Raw genomic sequence first — 24,793 nt, 5'->3', positions numbered from 1 at the left:
CAGAGGTTGAATCCACAGGGATTGAACCTTGTACGTAATCTGAAAACAACTCGAACTAGAACTAGGATAAGATGAGATCTAAATCAGGTAAAAGGAAGGGAATAATTGTGAATAGATTGATTAAAAACTAATAAAAATAAAAGTGGGAACTAGGGTGCCAAGGATCCACTTGTAGCAACTGGGAAGCTACCTTGCATGATTCAAGGACACAACTGGAATCAGAGCCTATCCAATTGGTATGAAGAGATTTGTCAGATCTCTGAACTTTTCATGGATCTAATCATCAATAGATAAAATTGGTGAAAAGTTGGAAGTGATTCCGTCACCTAACCATGCCCAGGAGACGATGGCAAACAACAACAATTTACCAATCTCACAGCCAATCATAAGAGAATTGTGAAAGTTAGGAGTGATTTCGTCACCCTACCATGACCATGGGACGATGGTGAACAACATGACTGCCTAATTTCACAATCTTAATTCAAGAAGAAGATATTCAAAGAAATCGTAGATCCATTGTAATTTGAGTCACAACAAACCATTAAAAACTAAAAATATTCCTTCATAATCAAACTAGAATCCAAGAGAGTTCAATAAACATGAATCAAAGTAAAGCAACCATCCTAATCACGCTACAAGCTTCACCTCTTAGCCCTAGCTAAGAGGCTTAGCCTATCATAATCATGATGAGGCTAAAGTCTCTAAAAAGCATTAACGGAAAGAAAAATCGAGAAGAAGAAGGAAGGAGTGCCGGCCACTTCTCTATCTGCTCCACGTTCACAGGCCTCCACGGCTGCTCCAGAGATAAGATGATCCGATCTTCCTCTCTCTCTCAAGTTTTATAGACAGCAAGCTTGGCTGGAGTCGATTGAAAGGTTGGAGTGCGTAAGGAGTTACACACTCCTTTCGCACAAGAGGCGGTTGAGAAAGAGCTTTGTGGAAGTCGGTTGCCTTTTTTTTTAAGAAACTGCTTACGCAGCCAGCGTTGGGAGCAAATTTCCGGAGCGCGGACTACCTCTGCTCAGCATCTGACTTCTTAGCGTGGGTTGTGGCTACCCTCTATCTTGTTTGGACGGTCCAGATTGACAAAACGAGCAACGAAAGTGGCCCACAACTCCCCCGAATTTTCGAATTTCCCGGACTCAGGGGCTGCATAATAGAGCACACTGTGATGCTCGGTGGGCCTCTGATCAGCTTTGGAAGAAAAATCCACTCTGCTCGTTGAATTCCTGACGAAAAACTAGTTAGGAAGGAGTGGTTTTTATTGGGTTTTGGTGCGGTCCACTGTATCAAACCAACTCACCATTAATCTTGTGTTTTTCGACGATCCATGTGCATACACGTGTATGGGGCAAAAGGCTACCTCGGCGATGGTCACGCCCCCTCTCTGGAGCATATGGACGGTCCAAATCATTCGAACGGATGATGGGTGGGGCCCACTAGCCAAAAACGGCCAACATGCGTAAGGTGCTGTTGCGTTTTTGAGAATTGAAGAAGTAAGTCGGTCAACGTGTGCTGACCGACTTTGGGTGTTTTGGTGCACGGTGAGTGTACGTGTGCTGTGCACATGCACTCACGTAAAACGGGTCCCTCCTTGATGCTGTTGATAAATCCACACTGTCCATCTGGTTTCCCATCTAATTTAAGGGGTTGAGACCAAAATTGAAGCATATCCAAAGATCAGGTGGGCCTTAAATTGCTGATATGTGGGCTGATCTGTCCGTTGGGCCACTTCCACAAGGATCCAATGGCTGAAATTTGGCGTGTACGGTTAATATATGGTCCTCAGGCCATATGTAAAGTTTCGAGCCGAACGGATAGTGAGAACCCTATAATCATGCATTCCGGCCACTTTCCGGCCCGTTTAACGTGAGTGGCTTGATTTTCTCGGATTTTTGGTGTGTAATTTCTTCGATCTCGGTCCCCTGAGGTCCGTCCCTTGCCTTGGTGCTTCTTGAGCGTTAAATCCATGCCTTTAGCATTCTTTTCAGTCCAGGCTCCTGAATACACCTTGCATCACAAACACGATCAAAATGGGCCGTTAAACCGTATCATGTTCGTAAAATCAGGTAATAACTGGGGTCTAATATGCAATGTTTGACCCTCAACAGTAAACATATTATAATTGTTTTTAAAGATATTGTAATGTTAATTGGTAAGTTTGGCTTCCATGCCTTTCCCACTCCAATGTTTTTAGTATTGACAATGTCAGCTGATATATCCCATGATGAGTAATGCATCCCACTTGTGCGATACGAAATGCACAAGTAGTATTTAAAATTTTCTATAGCACACGATATATTACATGATATTGCAAATATCGAGAAATATCACGAGATATCGCAACTAGTCCTTTACAAAAAATACTTCGTATCAATGATATCTATCGATATTGACAAATATCGCATGAACGCGTGGGAAGCCGGGTCTAAGGGCAGAAAAAAATATTATATGTATGTATATTTCTAGTTTTCACAAGTATATTTCTAGTTTTCTATTTCTTTTACTTTTAAATGTATTGCTTGTGTTTCTGTACATGTCTTCTTACATTTATAAATTATATGAATTGACTTTGAATATACGTGTAAAAGTTTAGTCAAACACCATATAGATTAGGACCCCATACAAAGGAAACATATTATGTGCACTTTTGTTTGTGATGTTTTGATTTCTAAGTATATATTGATGTCTTGTTTAACAATCCCTAGAGTTTCGTTGAAAAATTTGACAAATTTTCCAATATTTCCCCATGTTTCCCAACAAGAGTGATACATTATGATACAATTGATATATTCCACGCAATAACCGATATGTATCCATATCCCAAGGGTACAATACATTATGCGATAACGATACAGTAAACATTGCCCTTCTCTAGGTTCACATTCACCTCTACACAAAGTAACATGTGCAAACCTCCCAAGCTTGTGGGATGTTTGAGCTGTGCATCAGGTGGGCCCTGCCATTTAGACGACCTGGCTCAAAAATCAATCCATTCCACTAATTAGGTGACCCACATTTACAATGTTTTTAACCTTTGGCAATCTTTCCTAAAGCATCCATCATTTGTGTACGTGTGTGACCACCTAATGTGTTGGCAGCCCTTTCCGGGTTAGGTTTTCTACTGGGATGGGTCAATTGATGCACGACTCGATGTCTGCAAAGGTCCCAGCTTGGCACGTTAGCAACATGTAGAAGTGCATGTGCGCTTAGGAAAGCTCAAATAGGTATCGATCAAGTAACTATTGGTTAAATGTTTATAACCATATAATGTAGCATGTGCGTGGATAACGAGGAGATCTGTCTTCTTGTCATGTGTAGCTCTTGAATACACATGGAAAGTGAAAATCTCTAAAAACGAAAATGAAATTGATATTATAGATGAAAGTCTGCTTACAAAGCCCTCTCATATGACTTATATTAAGTCCCAAACCCTAAATTCGTAACTTCCATGAATTAATAATCTTTCTTAAAAATAGTAAATTTACTAAAAGCAGTAAACGGCTTCTAAACTAACTCAAACTGTTTACCATGATTGTAACAATGACATAACCCTAAAATACGTCAAAAATAGTAAAATCCGTAACTTACTAAAAATATTAATTTTCACCTAACCTAAAAATCAACTCCTAAAATAACCTATTTTTAAAGAAAAAAATGTTCAAGGGCAATGACATTTGGCAGTGGCCAGCATGTAAAGTTCGTTGATAGCTTTCCAATGACAATATACATGTGAAATGGATAACTGGTCGCAAAGTTATGGCCATTGGAAGCTATGATGAGTGCTAGACCCTTGGATCGAACTTCTAGCCTGATTTCCTTCGATCCTAACTGTCTATGTGTTTGTCCTTGATTTTGTCCAACATCACCATACTCATTATTCATTGAGATGTCTTATTAAATTGTCACTTAGTTCATGTTAGGCTTTTGTTTCTTATTTATATTTATTTTTCACAGGTTGCTTATCATACCCCTCCACGTTTCCCCCCTGACGTAATTGAATTCATTAGAAGAGGAGCGTTGCTGTTATTTCAACGACTTGGCCTACATGACTTTGCTCGGATTGATGGCTGGTTTTTACCTTCTCCACCTCAGGTGTTTACTTCTGCAGAAGATGATAATAACTTTGGCAATACTAAATCGGGCACTATAGTTTTTACAGATATCAACCTGGTAATCTCCAACTTTTCTCTTGTTTATAATTGAGGCATATCATCTTTTAAGATGAGTCTCTCTCTTTTATTTATTTAATTGGATTAATGTGGCACTTCTAACTTTTCTCAATATTTTTGCTGTTTCATTTTGGAGTTAGATAAGTGGAATGGAGCAGACCAGTTTCCTTTTTCAGCAAGCTTCAAAGGTGTTCTCTTCTTCTAATCGTAACTGATTAAATTGTATATATAATCACACGTCCAAATGATGAATTTATGGGAAGCACTTTATGAGTGATGATTACATCGTAACTTGATGCTCTATCTGGGGAAAAAAAAAAAACAAAGCAAATGTGTACATTTTCAATCATAATGCTGTTATTGTGAAAATGCATATACTTTTTTTTCTCACTTCATCCTTCATTGTGGCAATAATTGCCATTTTCATTTGACTACTGTTTCTCAGCAATGCTTTTGTTCCCGTTGTCAGGTCGGATTCTCTCATTCTAACATCCTCAGAACTATTATCCAGCGTGCATGCTTGCGTTTTCCTGCTCTCGCCTCATATAATAATGCACGGGATGTGTTGCCTGCAAGATTGAAATCTAAACAGCACACTAAAGCTGTCCCCGAATGCAGAGGTCTTCAAAAAGTTTTTGTCATTTTTGGGGGAGACACTTCAGAGCGCCAAGTATCTCTCATGAGTGGAACAAATGTTTGGCTCAACTTACAAGCTTTTGAAGACGTAAGTACAAAACCCTGTTTTCATGGTAATCTTTTGATGATCAAAGTATAAAACCCATGGAAAACATGGAGCCTCTCACTACTAACAGCGTGACAAATATCGCCGGTCCTGAAAATTTAGCAATAATATTGTGAAAAATACACTACATGATATTATCGCATGATTTTGAGAATATTGGCGGATTTTAAATTATTGCGTTCTTAATGTGATATTAACTTGAAAATTTTTTTAAGACGTCGAGGAATTTTTCTAATAAACATATTTTTAAAATTTGAATGTATTGATTAATTTGCAAAAAATATTTTTATATATTTTTATTTTCAATGAGACTTTCCCAATAATATCCTGAGAAAATCCTCAAAATTTGAAAATCTCCTAAGAAATTTCTGGGCTGAGAAATTGCCAAGAAAGAGATTTATCCCTATGATTCTTTTTATGGTGATTGTGTTTATTTGTGAACTTTTTGAGTAATAAACAGACCATACCATGAGAGTGATTGTGCCAATTAGGCTACAAGACCAGTGTGTGAATGTAGTTAGGGAAACACTTTTAACCTGATTATAACTAGTGTTGTGGCCAATCCTTTCTATACCTTTATCCTAAGAATTTGGTACTTGTGGGATACCCTGTATTAGATCCTTTAAATATATAATATCTGTATGTTAAATAGATAGTGCGACATTACTCTCAACAAGTCTGTCTCCCAACAGATAGTGCTATGGAGTGTTTGGAAAATATAAGCTGGATGGTTGAGGATCAGTTATTGCAACTCACATGTGAGATTCACAAGACTGTAGAGCCAGGCAGTACAATCTGAGCTGGGAGATATCTAGGGTTCTAAAAAGATTGTACGCAAATCAGAGGAGAGTTGTGTATATATTCTATGGATATAGTGCTTACTGATTTATCATAAGAAGCTTGTGAAAAAAGAAAAAGAAAAAGAAAAAAAAACTTGAAATATATGGCCATTGATCAAATTATCAGTTTTGGTGATAGACTCTACTCACCGGGTTCGTCTTTTATTGCCAATATTGGAATGACTTGGACGAACCATATTACTAATATCGACAAATCATGTTGTGTATATCACTGACACAGCTAGTCACAAGTGCTCATCACCAAAATGGAGTAATAGACAGGTCCCACTGCATGTATCACAGACAGAGGAACCATGATTGGGGAGTTGGAAATTTATTATGTTATCTTATTGCCTTTCCTCAACTTCTGGAAGTAAGAAACAATGCTGGTTCTAGAAGATGTTTACCAACCCTGCCGCCTTTATAAGATTGAATCTCATGTGACCTGTTCGGTGGATGATTTAAGTGCAATGTTTAGAGAAAATTTTCTTTTCTACTCCTTGGACCGCTTAACTTCTGATCTTTTTTTTTTCACTTTATTGAAGTCACTGTTTCATGTAATATTTAACTGATTATTCTGTATCATAACTCTTAGTTTCATATATTATACCTTAAGTGTATCATCTGGAGAGTTTTGCTCATTTCACAAACATGTATGACCAAACCTCTCAGCTTGTGAGATATGATCAGGAGGATCCCACCATGTAGATGTGCTGGCCCAAAAATCAGGCTCGTGCTATCATGTGGGCTGCAGTATATGACAGGAATGGAAGTGCAAGGTTTAGAGAAAAATTTCTTTTCTACTCCTTAGAACACTTAACTTCTGATCTTTCAAAAAAAAAAAAAAAAAAAAACCTTTATTGAAGTCACTGTTTCATATAATATTTAACTAATTATTCTGTATCATAACTCATAGTTTCATATTCATACCCTAAGTGTATCATCTGGAGAGGTTTGCTCGTTTCACAAACATGTATAATAACCAAACCTCTTCGTGATGCATGACAATTAACCACTTGCTCTGAAAGCTCGAACTGATAGAGCATGGAGAATCAATCCCTTTATCTCATAGCCCAGGCCCCACATCCCGTGGGTTAGGACCTCGGCCGAACCTCCCTCATGGGCCCCACTTCACATGGCTTCCGCTTCACACAAGCCACCCTCCTCACACGGGTGGGGCCTGCCTCACACAGTCCACCCAACCCGAGTGTGCCCCTGCATCCCACAGGCCACCCTACTCGAGCCTGGTGTGAAAATGCTCATGCATTACTTAGCTTGTGAGATATGATCAGGAGGATCCCACCATGTAGATGTGCGGGCCCAAAAATCAGGCTGGTGCTATCATTTGGGCTGCAGTGTATGACAGGAATGGACTGCTTAAAAACGTATACAAGTCTTTTTTAGTCATCTTTTATTTTGTAGACTGCAGTCCCACCTGATGACCTGACAGGCTCAGTTTTCTAGCGAGAATCTAAACAATGCAAGCCACCTGATGGACAACTCAGGTGTTTGACCTGCGTGGGTGGTGGCATGTTGAGGAGCATTATTATACATGTGTGTGGATTTAGAAAACTTCTCATCTATAATATTATATTATTTCCTACGTCTGTTTGCATTTTTACTTTCACCCTTGAAATTGTGTTGCGAATCAGCTGCATTTTGGGTTTGATATTCTATCCTTGCAACTTTGGTGGCTGCAGCTTGATGTAACACCCTGTCTGCTTACCCCAGAAAATGGATATTCATCTGCCACACATCAAGACAAAAAGGAAAATGATGCCCAATCCAGAGTGGTTTGGTCTTTACCGTAAGTGCTGATTTCATATTCACGCAAGAGATCTCTCAATGCATTTTCTGGATGAACAATATATATGGATGGATTATGGAGTTGGACATTGTTCAGAACTAGAAATTCCCCATACCTGAGAGAGAGGGAGGGAGGGAGGGAGGGAGGGAGAGCTACTACAGGAAAAGAAGGAAACAACTTAATTCATTTTCATTCTGTTCCTCTATCTTGATAACAATACCCCTTGATTTTAGTTGGAAATTCCTTTAATCTCCTCTTTAAATGAGTTTTCGTATTCACTAAGATCCACCTTTTTGCTGCAGATATTCTCTTGTACTAAGGCATACTACAGAGGAAGTCCTTGCTGCATGTATAGAGGCAATTGAACCAGATAGGGCAGCCATGACATCCCACTTACGAAAACAAGTGATGATTGATCTCATGGAAGGTCTGAAACAACAAAATTGGTTTACAGGGTTCGACATATCTGATGATCAACCGATGAAATTTACTCTGGAGCAGTGGATCAAGCATGCCAAGGAGGTTCAAGCTACAGTCTTCATTGCAGGTTCAATCTCTGAAACACAATGCGTCGTTGTAAACTTTCCCCTCCATTAAGTTTCCACCTTAACAATTCACATCATGAGGTGGATGCTTCTACTAGAGAGGAATTATAAGATCCTTGAGCTGAGGATACACACAGTTTGCTCAAGCCTCAAGCAAGGCCCCTGACTTAGTGATCATTACACTCTTGATCTGATGGGCCCACTGTTTATATCTGAGAGCTAATAGATGTCCTTCCAGAACTGCAATGATGTCCTTCTCAAGCCAGAGCTAATTCCATGTCCTTGCAGAGCCCAAAACACACATCAAATTTTGTCAAAAGCACCACACAACTGTTTTATTGAATTTCCCATCTTTGTAGTTTCGAAAATTACTGAGATATCACCAGAATTCTAAACAATCACCATGATCTTCCTGAAATCAAGATCTACTAGACTATCGGTCCATCCTGTTCCATTGTTGCTGCATGTCAGTCTGTGCAGGTGCAGGACAGCTCTAGGACCACAAAACCTTTAAAAGAAAAATGATGAAAGAAAGAAAGAAAGAAAGTACGAAAGAAGAAAACTGTCCATGTTCTGCATTATTGGCTCAGATCTAAATCACCATGTTTGTTCCAGTGATTCACTTTCGATCAGGATCACCCACCATACCATATCTATAGGATTGTACTTAGCGTTTTCGAGCTATAACAATTAATGAGCAATTCATGTTATATGCAACACTAATCAATCAGACTGGCAAAGGGGAAAACACATATATAAACAAATGGACTTCTATTTATGTCATAGCATCATCATCTCTTCCTTCTCACAGAAAAAAGGGAGTCAAGATATCCTATTTATATTCATATTGTTAAGTCAGTATGCCTGCCCAATCATGTCTTTTGTCTCCTTTATGAACTCCGCCTGATGACAATATGCCAGCAAGTCCCAAGCTTGTGTTGAGGGTTGATGTTGGGGGTGGTTGCCAAAACCCTTTGCCATGCAGTTGTGGAAGGATACATCAAAATATCTGGGACAACTCCATGATGATGATGACAATGATGTCTTGTGGTCTTCTTATTATCGCTATAATATAAGTTAATTTAATCTCTATTGAGCATCAATAACAATTGCCTCTGACAGTACATGGCGGTATCGGTGAGGATGGTACTCTTCAATCTTTGCTGGAATCTGCTGGGGTTCCTTATACAGGTCGATGCTTTTTTAACACGTTTCAATGATGTTGTCACCAATAATCCTTAAGAGTTATAACTGGAGCTTTAGATCCATTTCTTTCTTAAATGATGCAGGTCCTGGTGTCTTGGCTTCCAAAACATGTATGGATAAAGTGGCAACCTCTCTTGCTCTTGGCCATGTATGGTATCTAACGAATGGGAATTATATGATCCTCGATGCAAGGGTATGCACATTATACGTGGGTGTTCAGTTTGTACAAGTGAAGCCCACGGTTCAGGTGATCTAGATCACTGGTCTGTTGGGCTGCAGTGTGGATGGATCATATGCTGAAGATCTTCCAAATTGGAAGGATCTGGCCACGAACCTTGTGCCCTTTTCAGTTGAATGTAAACCTTTTGTATTTCTGCTTTTAGCCATCCATTTGCAAGCCACAAATTGAAAGGTTTGAATTGTCTTGTTGAGATGATTCTAGGACATGGGCTGATATGACCCCATATTGGTGGATAAGGGCCTGTATTGCCCGTATCGGACACCCATATTATGTGCCGGAGCGGGGCAATGAGAATACAATATGGCCGATACGGCGTTATCAGAACCGATTTTCAAAACCCTTAGTGATGGGGCTCATGTCAACAGAAAAAATGGCATGGATTACTCAACCATGGGCCACACTTTCAGAAAATGAAAATCCGAGTATTTGATGCATATCCTCGTGCTGAGGATCCAATAGTTCCTCACCAACTGATGTGCATTCCATAGTCTTCAAAGATGAATAATGCTTGTTTTGTGATTGTTAACTGTTTGTTGGTGTTGGATATAGTTACTGTTATCTGTTTATTCTATTGTAGTGCATCATTTATCTAAGTAGTTCAGGATGAAATATGCGTGAATATTTAAGATGATGTGCTCAATGAAACTAGAAACCTCTATTTGTGCTTCCAAATAGAGGTTAAGGTTAAAATCAGTACAAAGATAACATTTTTGGAATTAATTATAAAGTAAAAATTAGATTTTTGAGAGCAGCTAAAACTTTCATTGAGAAACCAAAAGAGTATCATGACCGATATATCAAGGTACCAATAGCAAGTGACCATGCCATTGCTCCCTCTTTACCAAGCACCAACAACATCATTGACAACCCTTGGATAATGGAGAATCTCCTCGACTTTTTAGTGAAGGACGACGAGAAAATGCACAACCCTTATCGTAATGCAGGGGTGTTTGCTGCGACTGGGTACCCCTCCCCACAAGGGCTAGAATAAACATCAGCACATCGTCATTTTCATCTCTCAGGACACCTGCAATGCCAGAAAGTTGCGGGATTTCCTAGAGAACCCCATTGTAGTTGAACTTTAAAAGACCTGAAAGGGGTAACATTAGCACCCACATGGCCTTCTCAACTATCTTTTTACTACCTCTTTATTATTATTATTATTATTATTATTATTATTATTTTTTTTTTTTTAAAAGAAAGAAAAAGAAAGGTGGACACATGCCACCGGTGTTGTATTGATGAAGACGGATGTACAGTCATTCGGGCGGGGCTGTGATGAACAAAATATATATTGGGCCCCGCCTATCATATACCCAAAGCAAAGAAACAAAACTACAGAGAGCCTGGGCTGCCTTGACTAACAAAAGCCCAAAGCAGAAAAACAAAGGAAAGACGGGGGCGGAATCAATAGGGATAAGAGTGGCGAGACAACTGGAAAATGGGTAAGCAAAGCAATCGTGAGAGAGGTGTTAGGCGGGGGGAGTGGAGGGGAAGCGGAGTAATCGAATGGAAGGGGTTGGGAACGCCTTTCTTAGCCTTGCAATGTCTGACCTGGCCCATCCTTGCTTTGTCGAGAACAAAGGACCCTTTTATGAGACGAGGAAGGTCTGAGGAAGAGAGAAACACCCTGTCAGGGGCACCGCTGTTGGCCAAGTTGGCAAGAGCATCGGTTACGGAATTCCCCTCGCGAAAGATGTGAGAAAACCGAAGGTTAAGGGACCCAGATAGCTGACGAATCGATTGCAAGAGGTACCAGAGTTTCCAGCCGTAGGCAGAGGAAAGGCTGGAGGCCGCGTCGAAGAGGGCCCGGGAGTCTGTCTCAACAATAATGGAGGAGAGACCCAAATCTTTGCAAAGGTGGAGCCCATCAACCATTGTTAGGCGGGGGGAGTGGGGGGGAAGCGGAGTGATCGAATGGACCCTTTTATGAGATGAGGAAGGTCTAAGGAAGAGAGAAACACCCTGTCAGGGGCGCCATTGCTGGCCAAGTTGGCAAGAGCATTGGCCATGGAATTCCCCTCGCGAAAGATGTGAGAAAACTGAAGGTTAAGGGACCCAGATAGCTGACGAATCGATTGCAAGAGGTACCAGAGTTTCCAGCCGTAGGCAGAGGAAAGGCTGGAGGCCGCGTCGAAGAGGGCCCGGGAGTCCGTCTCAACAATAATGGAGGAGAGACCCAAATCTTTGCAAAGGTGGAGCCCATCGACCATGGCTCGAGCTTCCGCGACCTTGTTGGAAACCAGCCCGTATTGATTGTGGAAGGTGAAAAGCATATTTCCCAATGAGTCCCGGCAGACACCTCCCCCTCCTCCAGCGCCTGGGTTGCCCTTAATAGATTCATCAACGTTAAGTTTAATCCAATTATCAGGAGGTCTTGCCCATTGGTCCACATTTGGGAGGAGAGAGCCAATCTCAATAAGCCGGTTGGATATTCGAAGGATGGTGGTAGTAGCTGTGAAGTTTCAGTTCTCAAATTTCGCCTCGTTCCTGCCAATCCAGATTTCCCAAGTAATAATTGCCGGGGGGGGGGGGGGGGGGGGGGGGGTTAAAGCTCCAAAGGAAACGCCACAGGGAGGTTGAGGAGACAGATGATGTCCATTGCTGAATTTTGACTTAGATAGGTTGGTCCTGAATGAAGGGCGTCTGGAAAAGACCAACGAAGTGGCTCCAAACTGTGGAGGTAATTCTGCTGTTGCAGAAGAGATGATCTAAGTCTTCGACTTGCGGATTTGGAGGAAGGATAGTGTTGATGACAGGTAGGGAGTGATTGCGGGTGGCCTGGGGAGGAGGATGTTGTAGTCGGATGTCTTAAATATGTAATTCCCGAGCTACTCGACCAGTCGAGGATAGCTCGACTCGAAGTCTAGCGTGTTTTTTCTTTTAGGTGTCCAGGCCGCTCGACCAGTCGAGGGTGCCCTTCGACCAGTCGAGGACCTGGCTCGACTAGTCGAGGGTTACGCAGCGCACGTGCGGATTGTGTAAATTTGATGCGGTTTCCGGAATTTTCCAAACTAGGTGCGTAAGTGGAGTTTCCTAAACTATAAATAGGGGTCCCTAGGGCTATTATAATGTATTCCAAAGCTTCCTAAAAGTTTTCTAAGGGTTTTTAAAACGGTTCTAGGGTTATCAAAGGGTGTAGCAAGGGTGAGATTCGAGGTTGTTCGAATCGGGTAAGTCCTTTCTCTTTGTAATTTCTATTTTCATAGTGGAGATCTGTTGCTTTATGCCGTGGTTTTTTCCCAAAAGGGTTTTCCATGTTAAATTTGTGTGTTCTCTTGTGATTACTTGGTGCCATTGGATTGTTATCCTAGATCTAGATTTGTGTGATTCCGTAGCACAAATCCCCAACAAGTGGTAACAAAGCAATCGTTGGGGCACAGATCTGAATCTGAAGGATTAACATTAATGGGAAGCACTAGGTATCACATTGAGAAGTATTCAGGGAAAAATAATTTTGAGTTATGGAAGATCAAGATGATTAGTTTCTTAATCAAGCAAGGCGAAGATCGTGCTCTTGAGGAGCGAAAGTCTACTATGACTGATGATGATTGGAATACTCTTGATGAGAAGGCTTTATCATCGATCCGTTTATGTCTCACGAATGAGGTTCTCTACAATGTCGTGAGGGAAAAAACTGCAACTAAGTTATATTATCGGTATTTTCAAGATCAAGATGACATATCACTGTTCCCACCAACCACGGGTGGGAACTGTAGCCACCAACCCACTTTTATCGATAAAAGGGGGGGTTGTCAGCGAAAAAATCACAAAAAACATAAGAAATACCCGTTTTTTCGCCGGGATTTGGAGGAAGACGCGAGTTCAGCTGCTCTTGAGTGCAGATCGGCATTTCCGGTAAGATTCAACCCTAAAAATATCTTCTTTTTTCGTCGAAAAATCCTCTGCAAGCTGCAGAAACAGCTTGCGGGCCGAGATCTTGTTCGAAAATAGAGGTTTTGTTTGATTTGGGATGAGGGAGAGAGACTTTCGGGTTGAAAATCTCGGAGAAATCGGTGGGAAGGAATGAAATTTCAAAAATTTCGGAAGGGGAGAGGGAATTTGGGGTTTTTATCGCGAATTGGGGATCGGGAGGGCCGCGGGCAGATGCGTACTCGGTTACTCGGTACGCTCTTATCGTACTGAGTAACGCTGTTGGGCCCACCGAGAATGCATCTAGTCTATCCATGCGGTCCATTCGTTTTTCCATATTGTTTTAGCGGTTGAGACCAAAATTTAATGGCACCAAAAGATCAAGTGGACCACACCATTGGAAACAGTTTGAATAATGACTTCCACCGTTAAAACTTTTCTAGGGCCCACAGTGATGTTTATTTCTCATCCAACCGTTTATAAGATCACACAGACATGGATGAAGGAAAAAAAAAAAAGAAGTTTGATCCAAAACTTCTGTGGCCCCCAAGATATTTTCAACGGTAAATGTTTAATTTATACTGTTTCCTATGGTGTGGTCCACTTGAGGTTTGGATATACTTATTTTTTAGGTTCAAGACCTAAAATTATCTGTTACAATGGATGGACGGAGTGGATAAAATACATAAATCATGGTGGACCCCACAGGTGGGCTTGGATGGTGCAACCTCACTTGGTTGCACACCACCCCACCACGAGCTTGGGCGGCTTGGGCTCTGGGTGCATGCTGGTGCTATGTGGGCCCCACCACGATGCATCTGTTGTATTCATTCTGTCCATTAATTTTTAAATATTATTTTGGAGCTTTAACCAAAAAATGAGGTAGATCTAAAACTTAGGTGGGCCACACCACGGGAAAATAGTAGTGATTGGATATCCACCATTTAAATCCTCCTAAGGCCCACTGTACTGTTTATTTGACATCCAATCCGTTAATTAGCTCATAAAAACTCAGATGAAGGGAAAAAACAAAGATCAGATTGTTCCAAAATCTTTATGGCCCCCAAAAAGTTTTTAATGGTCATAGTTCATTCAACACTGTTTCTTGTAATGTGGTCCAACTGAGATTGGGATATACCTTTTTTTTTTTCTAAATATCATAAAATTATCTATATAAATAGATGGACGGCATGGATGAAACACATACCTCATGGTGGGGCCCACAAAACACGGCAGGGGAGTAGCCAAATCCCTTTCCGCAGCGTGCGGACCAGGGACGCGGATTTCCTGCCGAAGACCGTTCAATGTGCCGCTAGCTCAGGTGGGGCAGGTGGGGCCCACTGTGATGTTTGTAAGAAATCCTCTCCGTCCATCGATTTTGTGATTTCATTTTAGGACTCCTTGTAAAAAATGAAAGATATCCAAAGCTCAAGTGAGTCGTACTAAAGGAAAATGTGGTTTGGAAAATTCCTACCGTTGAAACCTTTCAACAGTGATGTTTAGATGCAAACCATACCGTAAACTCTGTTGGACCCACCGTAAATGCATGTGGTTCATCCACGCCGTTCATACGTTTTTAAAGATCATTGTAGGCGTTGAGACCAAAATTGAAGTATATCCACACCTCAACTGGACCATACCACGTGAAACAGTGGAAATATTTATTTCCACTGTTGAAACCTTTCTAAGGCACGTGGTAATGCTTATTTTTCATCCAACCTGTTCATAGGATCTAACAGATATGGATGAAGGGAAACAAACAAATATCATCTTGATCTAAAACTTCTGTAGCCCTCGAGAACTTTTCAACGGTAGAAGTTCAATTCACACTGTTTACTTTGGTGTGGTCCACAAGATATTTTTATAGGCTTCTTTTTTTGGCTAAAGCCCTAAAATTATCTGGTAAAATGGATGAACGGGTTGGATAAAATGCATGAATGAAGGTGGGCCCCACAGAGTTTACTCAATACGCTTAGGGTACCCGGGGGTACACCATCCGAATCCGCCAGGGGCGCTGGGAACGGATTGGCTACTCCCCCTGACACCAGCACCGTGGCTGGTGGTTGGTGCTTTGTGGGCCCCAACATGATGTATGTTTTTCATCCATTCCGTTCATCCATTTTTACAGATCATTTTAGGGCTTGATACAAAAAATGATTGGAATATAAATCTTAGGTGGGCCACACCACAGGACAAAAATAATGAATGGATATTCACAATTAAAATCCTCCTAAGGCCCACTGTATTGTTTATTTGACATCCAATCTGTTGATTTGGTCATAAAGACCCAGATGAAGGGAAACAATAAATGTTTTTAATGGTCAAAATTCATTCAACAGTGTTTCCTATAATGTGGTCCCCTTGAGATAGAGATATACTTCATTTTTTTTTATCATGTATAAAATGATATATAAAAATATATGGACAGCATGGATGACACACATACATCATGGTGGGCCCCATAGGGCACCGACCACCAGCCAATGGCTGGTTTCAGGGGGAGTAGCCAATCCGTCCCAGGGCGTTATTGAAGTGACGTCACCAAGCTTTGTGGACCCCGCCATGATGCATGTGTTGAATTCATACCGTCCATCCATTCAGAGAGAGAGTTTTATGGCATGAGAAAAATAATGAGATAGACTTAAAGTTCAAGTGGACCCCACCATAGAAAACAGTGGGGACAGTGATCCACTGTTCAAAACTTCCCCAGGGCCAAAGAAGTTTCCCATCAAGCTGATATTTTTGTTTTCACTTCATCTATTTCTATGTTAACTTATGAATAGGTTGGATCTAAAAAATACATAATGGTGGGCCTTATAAATGTTTCAACGGTGGGACCCGATTAGGGAAAAAGTGTTAAGCATCTATTGGTAGTATGGTGCACTTTAGCTGTATAATACCTGATTAAATGCTTTTATCTTTGCCATCATGCACCTCTCATCTCTTTACACGTGTGCACGTTTAGAAAATCTGGACCGTTCATGTGTTGAGACCTCTTATTGATGGTCCATAGCCCATTTTCGATACTTATTGGATATTCTCAGTATTTGATCAGAGAACTTGTTATTGCCATTGAATTTGTGGACGCTCCCTCTAATTGGCCTGGATCATCCATCCATTCAGTTACCAATGTTCTAGATCTAATGCTCCATCAATAGCTTTGAAGGATGAAGCAATATGCTCGATTTAGGAACCTGACTTGTTCAGGTTACAGTTGGTACTTGTACAAGTAAGGCCCATGATTCAGTGATCTAAGCCATTGATATGGTGGGCCAAATGTGAATGCTCCATGCATCAAACTTGCGATGGAAGAATAAATACATCAAGGTGGGCCCCATAATCAGGACCGCACTGTCGTGGATGAGGCTGGGGCTGCACATGCACATGCATTCATAAAGTAAAATTCAATCCATCCGCACTTTTTTTTGTCGATTATTGCAAATTTGTATACTACTAGGGAGCACAATGTCGTCTGGATCGGGAAAAGGAGGAGCAAGGGACATAGGGTGGAAACATGGACGGCCAGTGGAGGGGAATAAATATGGAGCCATATGCAACTATTGCGGCCAAGTGATACGGAGTGGGGGAGTGTCTAGGCTAAAAGAACATTTAGCAGGGGGATACAAGAACGTGAAAGACTGTCCAAGTGTAACAAGGCCAGTGAGAGAGGAGATGAGAAGAGTGTTGACTGAAGCGAAGTCACGCAAGCTGCAACAAAATGATTGGGAGAGGGATATGAGGGAAGAGCTACGAGGCACTAGACGGGGCGTAGGTGCTATCGACGAGCATGATGACGACGACGATGAGGTGATCGCATACCCCGATGATTGTGTTACGGCTCGAGAAAGGAGTGATTTTAGACAAGTGATTCATGAGTCTCGGGCTTCAGAGTGGGAGAGGGAGCAAAGAAGACGGATTGATGAGAGTAGGCCGTCGTTTGGGACGTCCCGACATGAGACTGGTGGGACCAGCAGACGTTTTGAGGGAGGCAGCGGGCATGTCGTACAACGGACGCAAAGCGCTCGTGTCCCAGATGCATCCATCGCAGGTGTTAATAAAAAAAGATTAAAAAATATGTGGAGCAAGGGGCTTAGGGAGAAAGTAGGTGGTGCTATATCTAGGTGGTTCATCTCGAGCCATATACCAGCAAATGCAGCAGCCAGTCCTCACTTTAAAAATATGATTGAGGAGGTGCAGCATGCCGGGCCCGGCGTGAAGCCTCCCACGCCACAGGAGATTCTTGGCGTCTACCTCGATCGGGAGCACGAGGAGATGCAAGCTTGGGTACGTGGACTCAAGCCAAACTGAAAGCAGTACGGGGTAACAATCATGTGTGACGGGTGGACGAGACCCACGAAATTGCCCATTATCAATTTCATGGTGTACTGTAGAGGACAACCAGTTTTCCTCAAATCCATTGATGCATCGGCCAAAATAAAAGAGCACGAATACATATATGCTCTCCTAAAAAGAGTGATTAGAGAGGTTGGGTCCCAGAATGTTGTCCAAGTTGTGACGGACAATGGCAGTGCGTTCGTTAAGGCGGGGAAGAAATTGATGAAGAAGTTCAATCTCTATTGGACCCCGTGTGCGGCACACTGCATTGATTTAATGCTCGAGGAGATAGGCCAGAGGGATTCTGTCAAGAAGACTATCCAAGATGCGAGGAGAGTGACAAACTTTATATACAATCACTCATGGTTGTTGGCTGCAATGCGTGAGTGTTGTGGAGGGGACATTGTTCGACCAGGCACGACACGGTTCGCCACGAACTTCATTGCACTCGACAGCTTATATAGGCACCGCGTGGGTCTGAGAAATTTGTTCAGATCCGAGAAATACATGGAGTGGAATCAGAAGAAGACCGAGGGTGCAAAGACCTGTTCGAAGATAGTGCTTTCCGATTCCTTATGGGCTAAGGTTCACAACGTCGTTTCCTTTCTGCATCCGATGTACAAGGTCCTACGAGCCGTAGATAATGAGATGTGGCCTTCGATGGGGTCAATGTATGAGCTTATGAGAATTATGAGAGAAGGAATAATGACTGCAATCCCCAGTTCGTATCAGTGGGTGATCAGTATCATCGATCATCGATGGACCAGGACCCTCGAGCATCCACTCCACCAAGCCGGTAAGTTTCTTAATACAACTGAGTACCTTAAGCATCACTTCTGTTTGCATGTTAATACAACTGAGCAACTAATATTTGGGTTTCAGCATACTATCTGAATCCCAAATTTCATTACAAACGTCGGCTCCATGAGAATCAAAATTTGACGATGGCTGTCCACGAGGTGTTCGAACGATTGTTCCCAGAATCAACAGCGCATGCAGATTTCGGTAACCAGGTAATGCAATAAATTTTCTTCCTTATAGCCTCTAGAAATATGGGTGATTAAAAATAATGACCTGTGAATCCGTGTTTACAGTTATTGCGGTTTAGGGATGCGAGGGGTACGTTCTCATCCGCATTAGCAAAAGCATCGACTGAAACGATGATGCCATGTAAGTATGGTAACATAATTAGGTAATTGCATTTTTCGTTTAAACTTCAAACTAAACTAAGCTCCTTATGGATATATAGGTGAGTGGTGGGCGATGTACGGAGTCGACACGCCCGCACTGCAGTTATTAGCAGTCCGTGTTCTCGCACAGACTGTATCCTCCTCACCGTGTGAGAGGAATTGGAGCACATGGTCACTCATACACACCAGCAAGAGGAACAGGTTGGCATATGAGAAGCTGCAAAAGCTCGTTTACTGCCACTACAATATGAAGTTAAGAGAGAGGCAGTTGCGGGTAGATCGAGACATGGAGGAAAATCAGGACCCACTGGACTTGTTGTCTATAGGTAACATGGCACAGATAGGTGATGATGAGGACCCACTTTATGAGTGGGTCAAATCAACTGATTTAGATGATGCGGAGGGAGGCCCTGCTCCACAGGTAGCCGAGGGAATAGTAGCTCTAAGTATCGACGTCGATCAGGTAGTATCCGAACAGAAGGCGGATACAGACTCCTTTAATCCTTTGGTGAGGAGTTCGGCACGTTCCAATGAGGGAAAGGAAGCATCTTCACGGCCCCCACCCCATCATCAAGTCGTAGTGAGTGATGATGATGATGAGACTCAACCCCCACTCAACACTGGTCCTGGGGATGACGACGACAACGATAATGATGACCACGATGATGACGACGGTGATGAGAGAGGGGACGGAGGCACCGACACTAGTATGGGTGGTACTAGTGGGGGTAGGGGTGGCAGTGGTGGGGGATACACGACGGCTCAGAGCCAATGATCCGTTGGCCAGTTCACTGATGAGCAAAGCTTTGACCATGCCACTCAGGACATGGACCATGGATCTCATCCACCATCCAGGGCGAGAGCATCGGAGCCCATATATATGTTCGAGCGTCGTTCGAAGAAGAAAGCCGGATGCGCCACGGCTGATGCCCTCACACGCAGCTTATCATCTATGGACATAAGTTCAGATCGGGGGAGCTCCACCTCTGTCCCACCTTATGCTCATGGGGGATATCATGGGTATGGCCATGACAGCTCTGACATTCAGTCACGCTCATCTAGCCATGAGTACAGGCAGCCAGAAGATAGTTCTTTGAGTCATGACCCTTTGACAGGTGAATATTCGGGATACCCGTACGACTGGCAGCAATACTATCAAGGAGTCGGGGTTAGACTTGATTTGTTCCCTCAGTACCGTGCTCAGGAAATGCCATCGATGTATGTCACACAATTCCCACGTCTAGGCGTACTCGTACAGTTTGGGGAGGATGACTATCAGAGGTACATAAGAGAGTTCCTCAATTTGTACGAGCAGAGGATGACTTGGGAACAGTACTGCCAATATGTTGGGCAACAGTACTACTCTCAACTGCCACGGGATCCAGACAATGATTACGAGCCACCTCGTCACTCTATGTGGGTATGAAAAATGGCCAGAAATGTGTATTTTTTTAATTTATTTACTTTTGCATGTCTTAATTGTTGTAAGCTTGCATTTGTATTATATAAACTCATTTTGATTACTATTTGAGTGATTTCTTACAACAACGCATGCTTTTTGGCCCCCCTTAGATGAAAACTTTTAATTTAATATATTCTTTTTGCAAATTTTTTATTCCTGAATATGTAAATATATGTATTTAGGCATGTCCTGAAGTTTCACTGAAAAATTCCACCATTTTCTCCATGTTTCCTTGAGTCAACATTACATGTTATCGGCCTTAATCAAGCAAGGCGAAGATGGTGCTCTTGAGGAGCGAAAGTCTACTATGACTGATGATGATTGGAATACTCTTGATAAGAAGGCTTTATCATCGATCCGTTTATGTCTCACGAATGAGGTTCTCTACAATGTCATGAGGGAGAAAACTGCGGCTAAGTTATGGGCGAAGTTAGAGGATGTTTATGCGAAAAAATCCTCTGAACATCGCCTACACTTGAAGCGGCAGTGGTATAACTTCAAGATGGCAGAGGGTGAAGATCTGGAGTCTCACATCAGCAACTTTAATAAATTGATTTGCAAATTGCTGGATATGGAGGAAGTGATGAAAGATGAAGAATAAGCATGTATGTTGTTGAATTCTCTTCCGGCGTTGTATGAGTCATTCAAGAACACGATGTGCACTACGAATAAAACCCTGAGTGTCGACACCGTTATCTCAGCCCTTCAAGGGAAGGCTATGAGAAAGCTTAACGTCGACATGAGGATATCTTCTGATGCACTGTTTACAAGGGGTAAGAATTCTGAAGAAGGTACAGGTTCTTCAGGTTCTAGATCCAAATTCAAGGGCAAGGGCAAAGGAAAATTAAAGTGCTGGAACTGTGGGATGGAAGGACACGTGAAGAAGGATTGTACAAATCCTAAATCTAAGAGAGAAGAATCTGAGGCTTCGTACAGGGAGGCCAATGTTGCCACGCCAGATGGATCGAGTGGATGTGATGGTGATGTTTTGTTTGTGTATACGATCAGACGGCCATACGATGAACGTAGAGACGAGTGGATTCTAGACACAGGGGCATCCTTTCACATGACTCCTCATCGGAGTTGGTTCATCAGCTATAGGGAATGCGATGGTGGACAGGTATTTATGTGCAATGACAGTGCCTGTAATGTTATGGCTGTTGGTACGGTGCGTTTTAAGATGTTTGATGGGGTGGAGCGTACCCTGACTGGGGTGAGGCACGTTCCTGACATGGAGAAGAACCTGATTTCTCTCGGTGCACTCGAGGCTATAGGGTGCAAGTTCACAAGTATTGATGGTGTCCTTAAAGTATCTAAGGGGGCACGAGTAATCATAAAAGCGCAATGGCTCGATAATGTTTACAGGTTGATCGGGAGCCCTTCAAAAGGTGGAGCTGCAGTGGCTGTAGCGGATTCCGCCTTTGCACGTGTGTGGCATGCTGGGAATGACCACATGAGCAGGCAGGGCATGAAGGCTGAGACACGTGAACAGAGATATGTAGCAAGTGGAGCAGCCACCTGTGAGAAGAATCACACGGCATAATCGCAAGATATCGACGAGGTACATGGATGACTCCAATATCGCAAGGGATCCGTCTTTTATTTAGATGGCTCTAGGTGAGCCTGGTGCTGAGAAGTGGAAGGTGACTATGGGCGATGTGATGGACTCGTTGTATCAGATCGACACATGGGAGCTGGTGGAGCTTCCAGTGGGTTGGAAAGCGGTTAGGGGCAGGTGGATCTTCAGAAGGATACAACATAGATACAGAGCGAGGTTGGTAGCGAAGGGTTATGCTCAGAGAGAAGGGATCGGCTTCTCAGAGATATTCTCACCGTCGATATAGCAGGTGTCTATTAGATCCGTGATTGGCGCTGGTTGGCCAATGTGATCTTGAGTTGGACGGATGGATGTGGAGTCTGCACTTCTGTACGGGAAATTGGAAGAGCAGATCTACATGAAGCAATCAGAGCGATTCGAAGTTTAAAGGGGCTGAGAAAAAGACTTTACAGGAGGTCGTGGTACGATCTGTCGCCTAGGCAAGTGGTTTGATTCCTTCATGGTGAGTTAGGATTTGTATGTTGATGACATGTAGATCGCCAAGTTTGACATGTCTGAAATCAATGTACTGAAGACTCGGTTAAGTGGGACATTCAAGATGAAGGATCGGGGGCTGCAAAGATGGTTCTCAACATTGAGACTAGAAGAGGAGTAGGCTTTGGTTATCTCAGGAAGAATACCTTGGATAGGTATTGATCAAGGATGTGATGGACCAAGCAAAGTCGGAGAGCGTTCCCTACACATCTCTCCTCAAAGTTTTCCTTAGGACATGTCGCAAAACAGATGAGGAAAAGCGGGATATATCGCATGAGCTTTATTTGAATGCGGTTGGCAGTGTATGCCATGGTTTATGTTAGACTGGTTATTTCACAGGTTATTAATATTGTGAGCAAATACCCCAGCAAGCAATATTGGGTAGTGGTGAAATGGTAAGAAGACTACGTCTTTCCTTTCGAGAAGACAGGAGCAAAGGTGGTTGTGCATGTGGATTTAGATCCGGCAGATATGCTTACCAACGTCGTTCATGCAGAGAAGTTCAAGTTATGTGCAACTTCTCTGAGCTTGGGAATGACGGAAAAGAAGGACGGAGTGTGCACGAGAAGCTATGATGTGATGCAAAGATAAGAGAAGAGGTCAAGAAGCTACACGGTTGAAGATTGAAGACATAATAGAGATTGTTGTAATCGGATGTCTTAAATCTGTAATTCCCGCGCTGCTCAACCAGTTGAGGACAACTCGACTCAAAGTCTAGTGTGTTTTTTCTTTTAGGTGTTCGGGCCACACGACCAGTCGAGGGTCAGGCTCGACCAGTCAAGGACTTGGCTCGACTAGTCGAGGGTTACGCAGTCCGCGTGTGGTTTCCGGAATTTTCCAAACTAGGTGCGTAAGTGGAGTTTCCAAAAGTATAACTAGGGGTCCCTAGGGCTATTCTAAAGCTTTCTAAAAGTTTTCTAAGGGTCTCTAAAAGGGTTCTAGGGTTATCAAAGGGTGTAGCAAGGGTGAGATTCGAGGTTGTTCGAATCGTGTAAGTCCTTTCTCTTTGTAATTTCTATTTTCATATTAGAGATATGTCGCTTTATGCCGTGGTTTTTTCCCGAAAGGGTTTTCCACGTTAAATATGTGTGTTCTCTTGTAATTACTTGGTGCCATTGAATTGCTATCCTAGATCTAGATCTGTGTGATACCGCAACACAATTCCCCAATAGAGGAATGGGCAGAGAGAATATCCTAGCATGGAGTGTTGAGGCCTGCGTCAAATGGTGCCAAATTGGAGGGCTGGATGAGTAAGCAAGATGGAGATGGTTGCTGCAAGGGTGGATGATCGTCGCATTAAGATTTTGTCCTTGATGGATGGCTGGCAGAGAGACTTGATGTGAAAAAGTTGCTGATGGAGACGAAATGAGGTGGCCAGATGAGGGCCTGTTGGGGGCGGGTGGCCGGAAGGGTAGGGGGAGAAGAGAAGGTCTGATGGGGAGCCTATAGTTGCCAGTTGCCTGGTTGGATGGAGAAGAAGGGACGGGCCCTATATGTAAGGAGGGGCGAAGGCAGTTCTGTGGAGGTTCCGTTGCATGATGTTGCCCAATAAGATGGCTAGGAGTGGGAATAGTTCCAGCTTGTAGGGAAGGGTGAAGAAGGGCCTGTTGAGGAGTTGGCGCAGGGGGTTGAGGAGCTGGCCTAGTAGGCTGCCTGCTAGCGGAAGAGGGCTACAACCGAGTGGCTCTAGGAGAGGAATTGGCTGTTGAGGAGTCCAACTACTCGCAATAGACGTATCTGGAAGCAAGGGGAATCCCAACGCTCTGGGATAGTAGCGTCCACCGGAACTACCTTGTGCATAACCTTCCAATCTTGAATGACTTCTAAATGAGAAATTCTCAGATCTCGGATTTACGGCATAAATATGTTGTCAAAATCGTTATCGTATCACAAATCGTAATTAACAAGGGTTGAATCGTATCAAATCACAAGTTGTATCGTAAATCATAAGATTTTTTAATGATTTCTTAAAAATATGAAAATATAAATAAAATCAGAAAAAATTAAAAACTTTAACACTATCATGACCTGGTATTACTTAAAAATTAAATGATTCTTACCTTTCATTACGTGTTTTTTTTTTTTTTGTTGGATCTTTCGAAAAAAATTTCATTAAAAAACGCACAAGGACCTTTCAATAATTTATTTTCTCATTACCTTTCTTGAATGTAGAATTGCATTGGAAAACAGACATTTGATTTTGTAGACAAACGAAAAAAGATATTTGGATGTCTAACTACCATTTTGCAATACATAAGTCAACATGATTGTAACCATCCATTAAAACAT

At 42.4% G+C, this 24,793-nt stretch overlaps 1 protein-coding gene across 5 annotated transcripts in view; it reads left to right on the top strand.

The window, feature by feature from the left end:
• LOC131253491 (uncharacterized) overlaps positions 1–24,793 on the top strand; it is a 68,945-nt gene that overhangs the window by 30,468 nt on the left and 13,684 nt on the right. For 2 of the 5 annotated variants that reach the window (XM_058254516.1, XM_058254513.1), the window contains 7 exons: positions 3,958–4,173; positions 4,313–4,360; positions 4,642–4,896; positions 7,454–7,560; positions 7,863–8,107; positions 9,228–9,296; positions 9,395–9,504. In XM_058254516.1, coding sequence (XP_058110499.1) covers positions 3,958–4,173; positions 4,313–4,360; positions 4,642–4,896; positions 7,454–7,560; positions 7,863–8,107; positions 9,228–9,296; positions 9,395–9,504 — 1,050 coding nt within the window. Of the gene's footprint in view, positions 1–3,957; positions 4,174–4,312; positions 4,361–4,641; positions 4,897–7,453; positions 7,561–7,862; positions 8,108–9,227; positions 9,297–9,394; positions 9,505–24,793 lie in introns of those variants that run through there. The other 3 variants (XM_058254514.1, XM_058254517.1, XR_009175210.1) reach the window with 3 other exon arrangements.

The sequence above is a fragment of the Magnolia sinica genome, chromosome 8 (assembly GCF_029962835.1).
Source record: "Magnolia sinica isolate HGM2019 chromosome 8, MsV1, whole genome shotgun sequence".
Taxonomy (NCBI): domain Eukaryota; kingdom Viridiplantae; phylum Streptophyta; class Magnoliopsida; order Magnoliales; family Magnoliaceae; genus Magnolia; species Magnolia sinica.
Note: the sequence above shows the minus strand (reverse complement) of the source record. Positions and strands in the feature narration are given on the sequence as shown.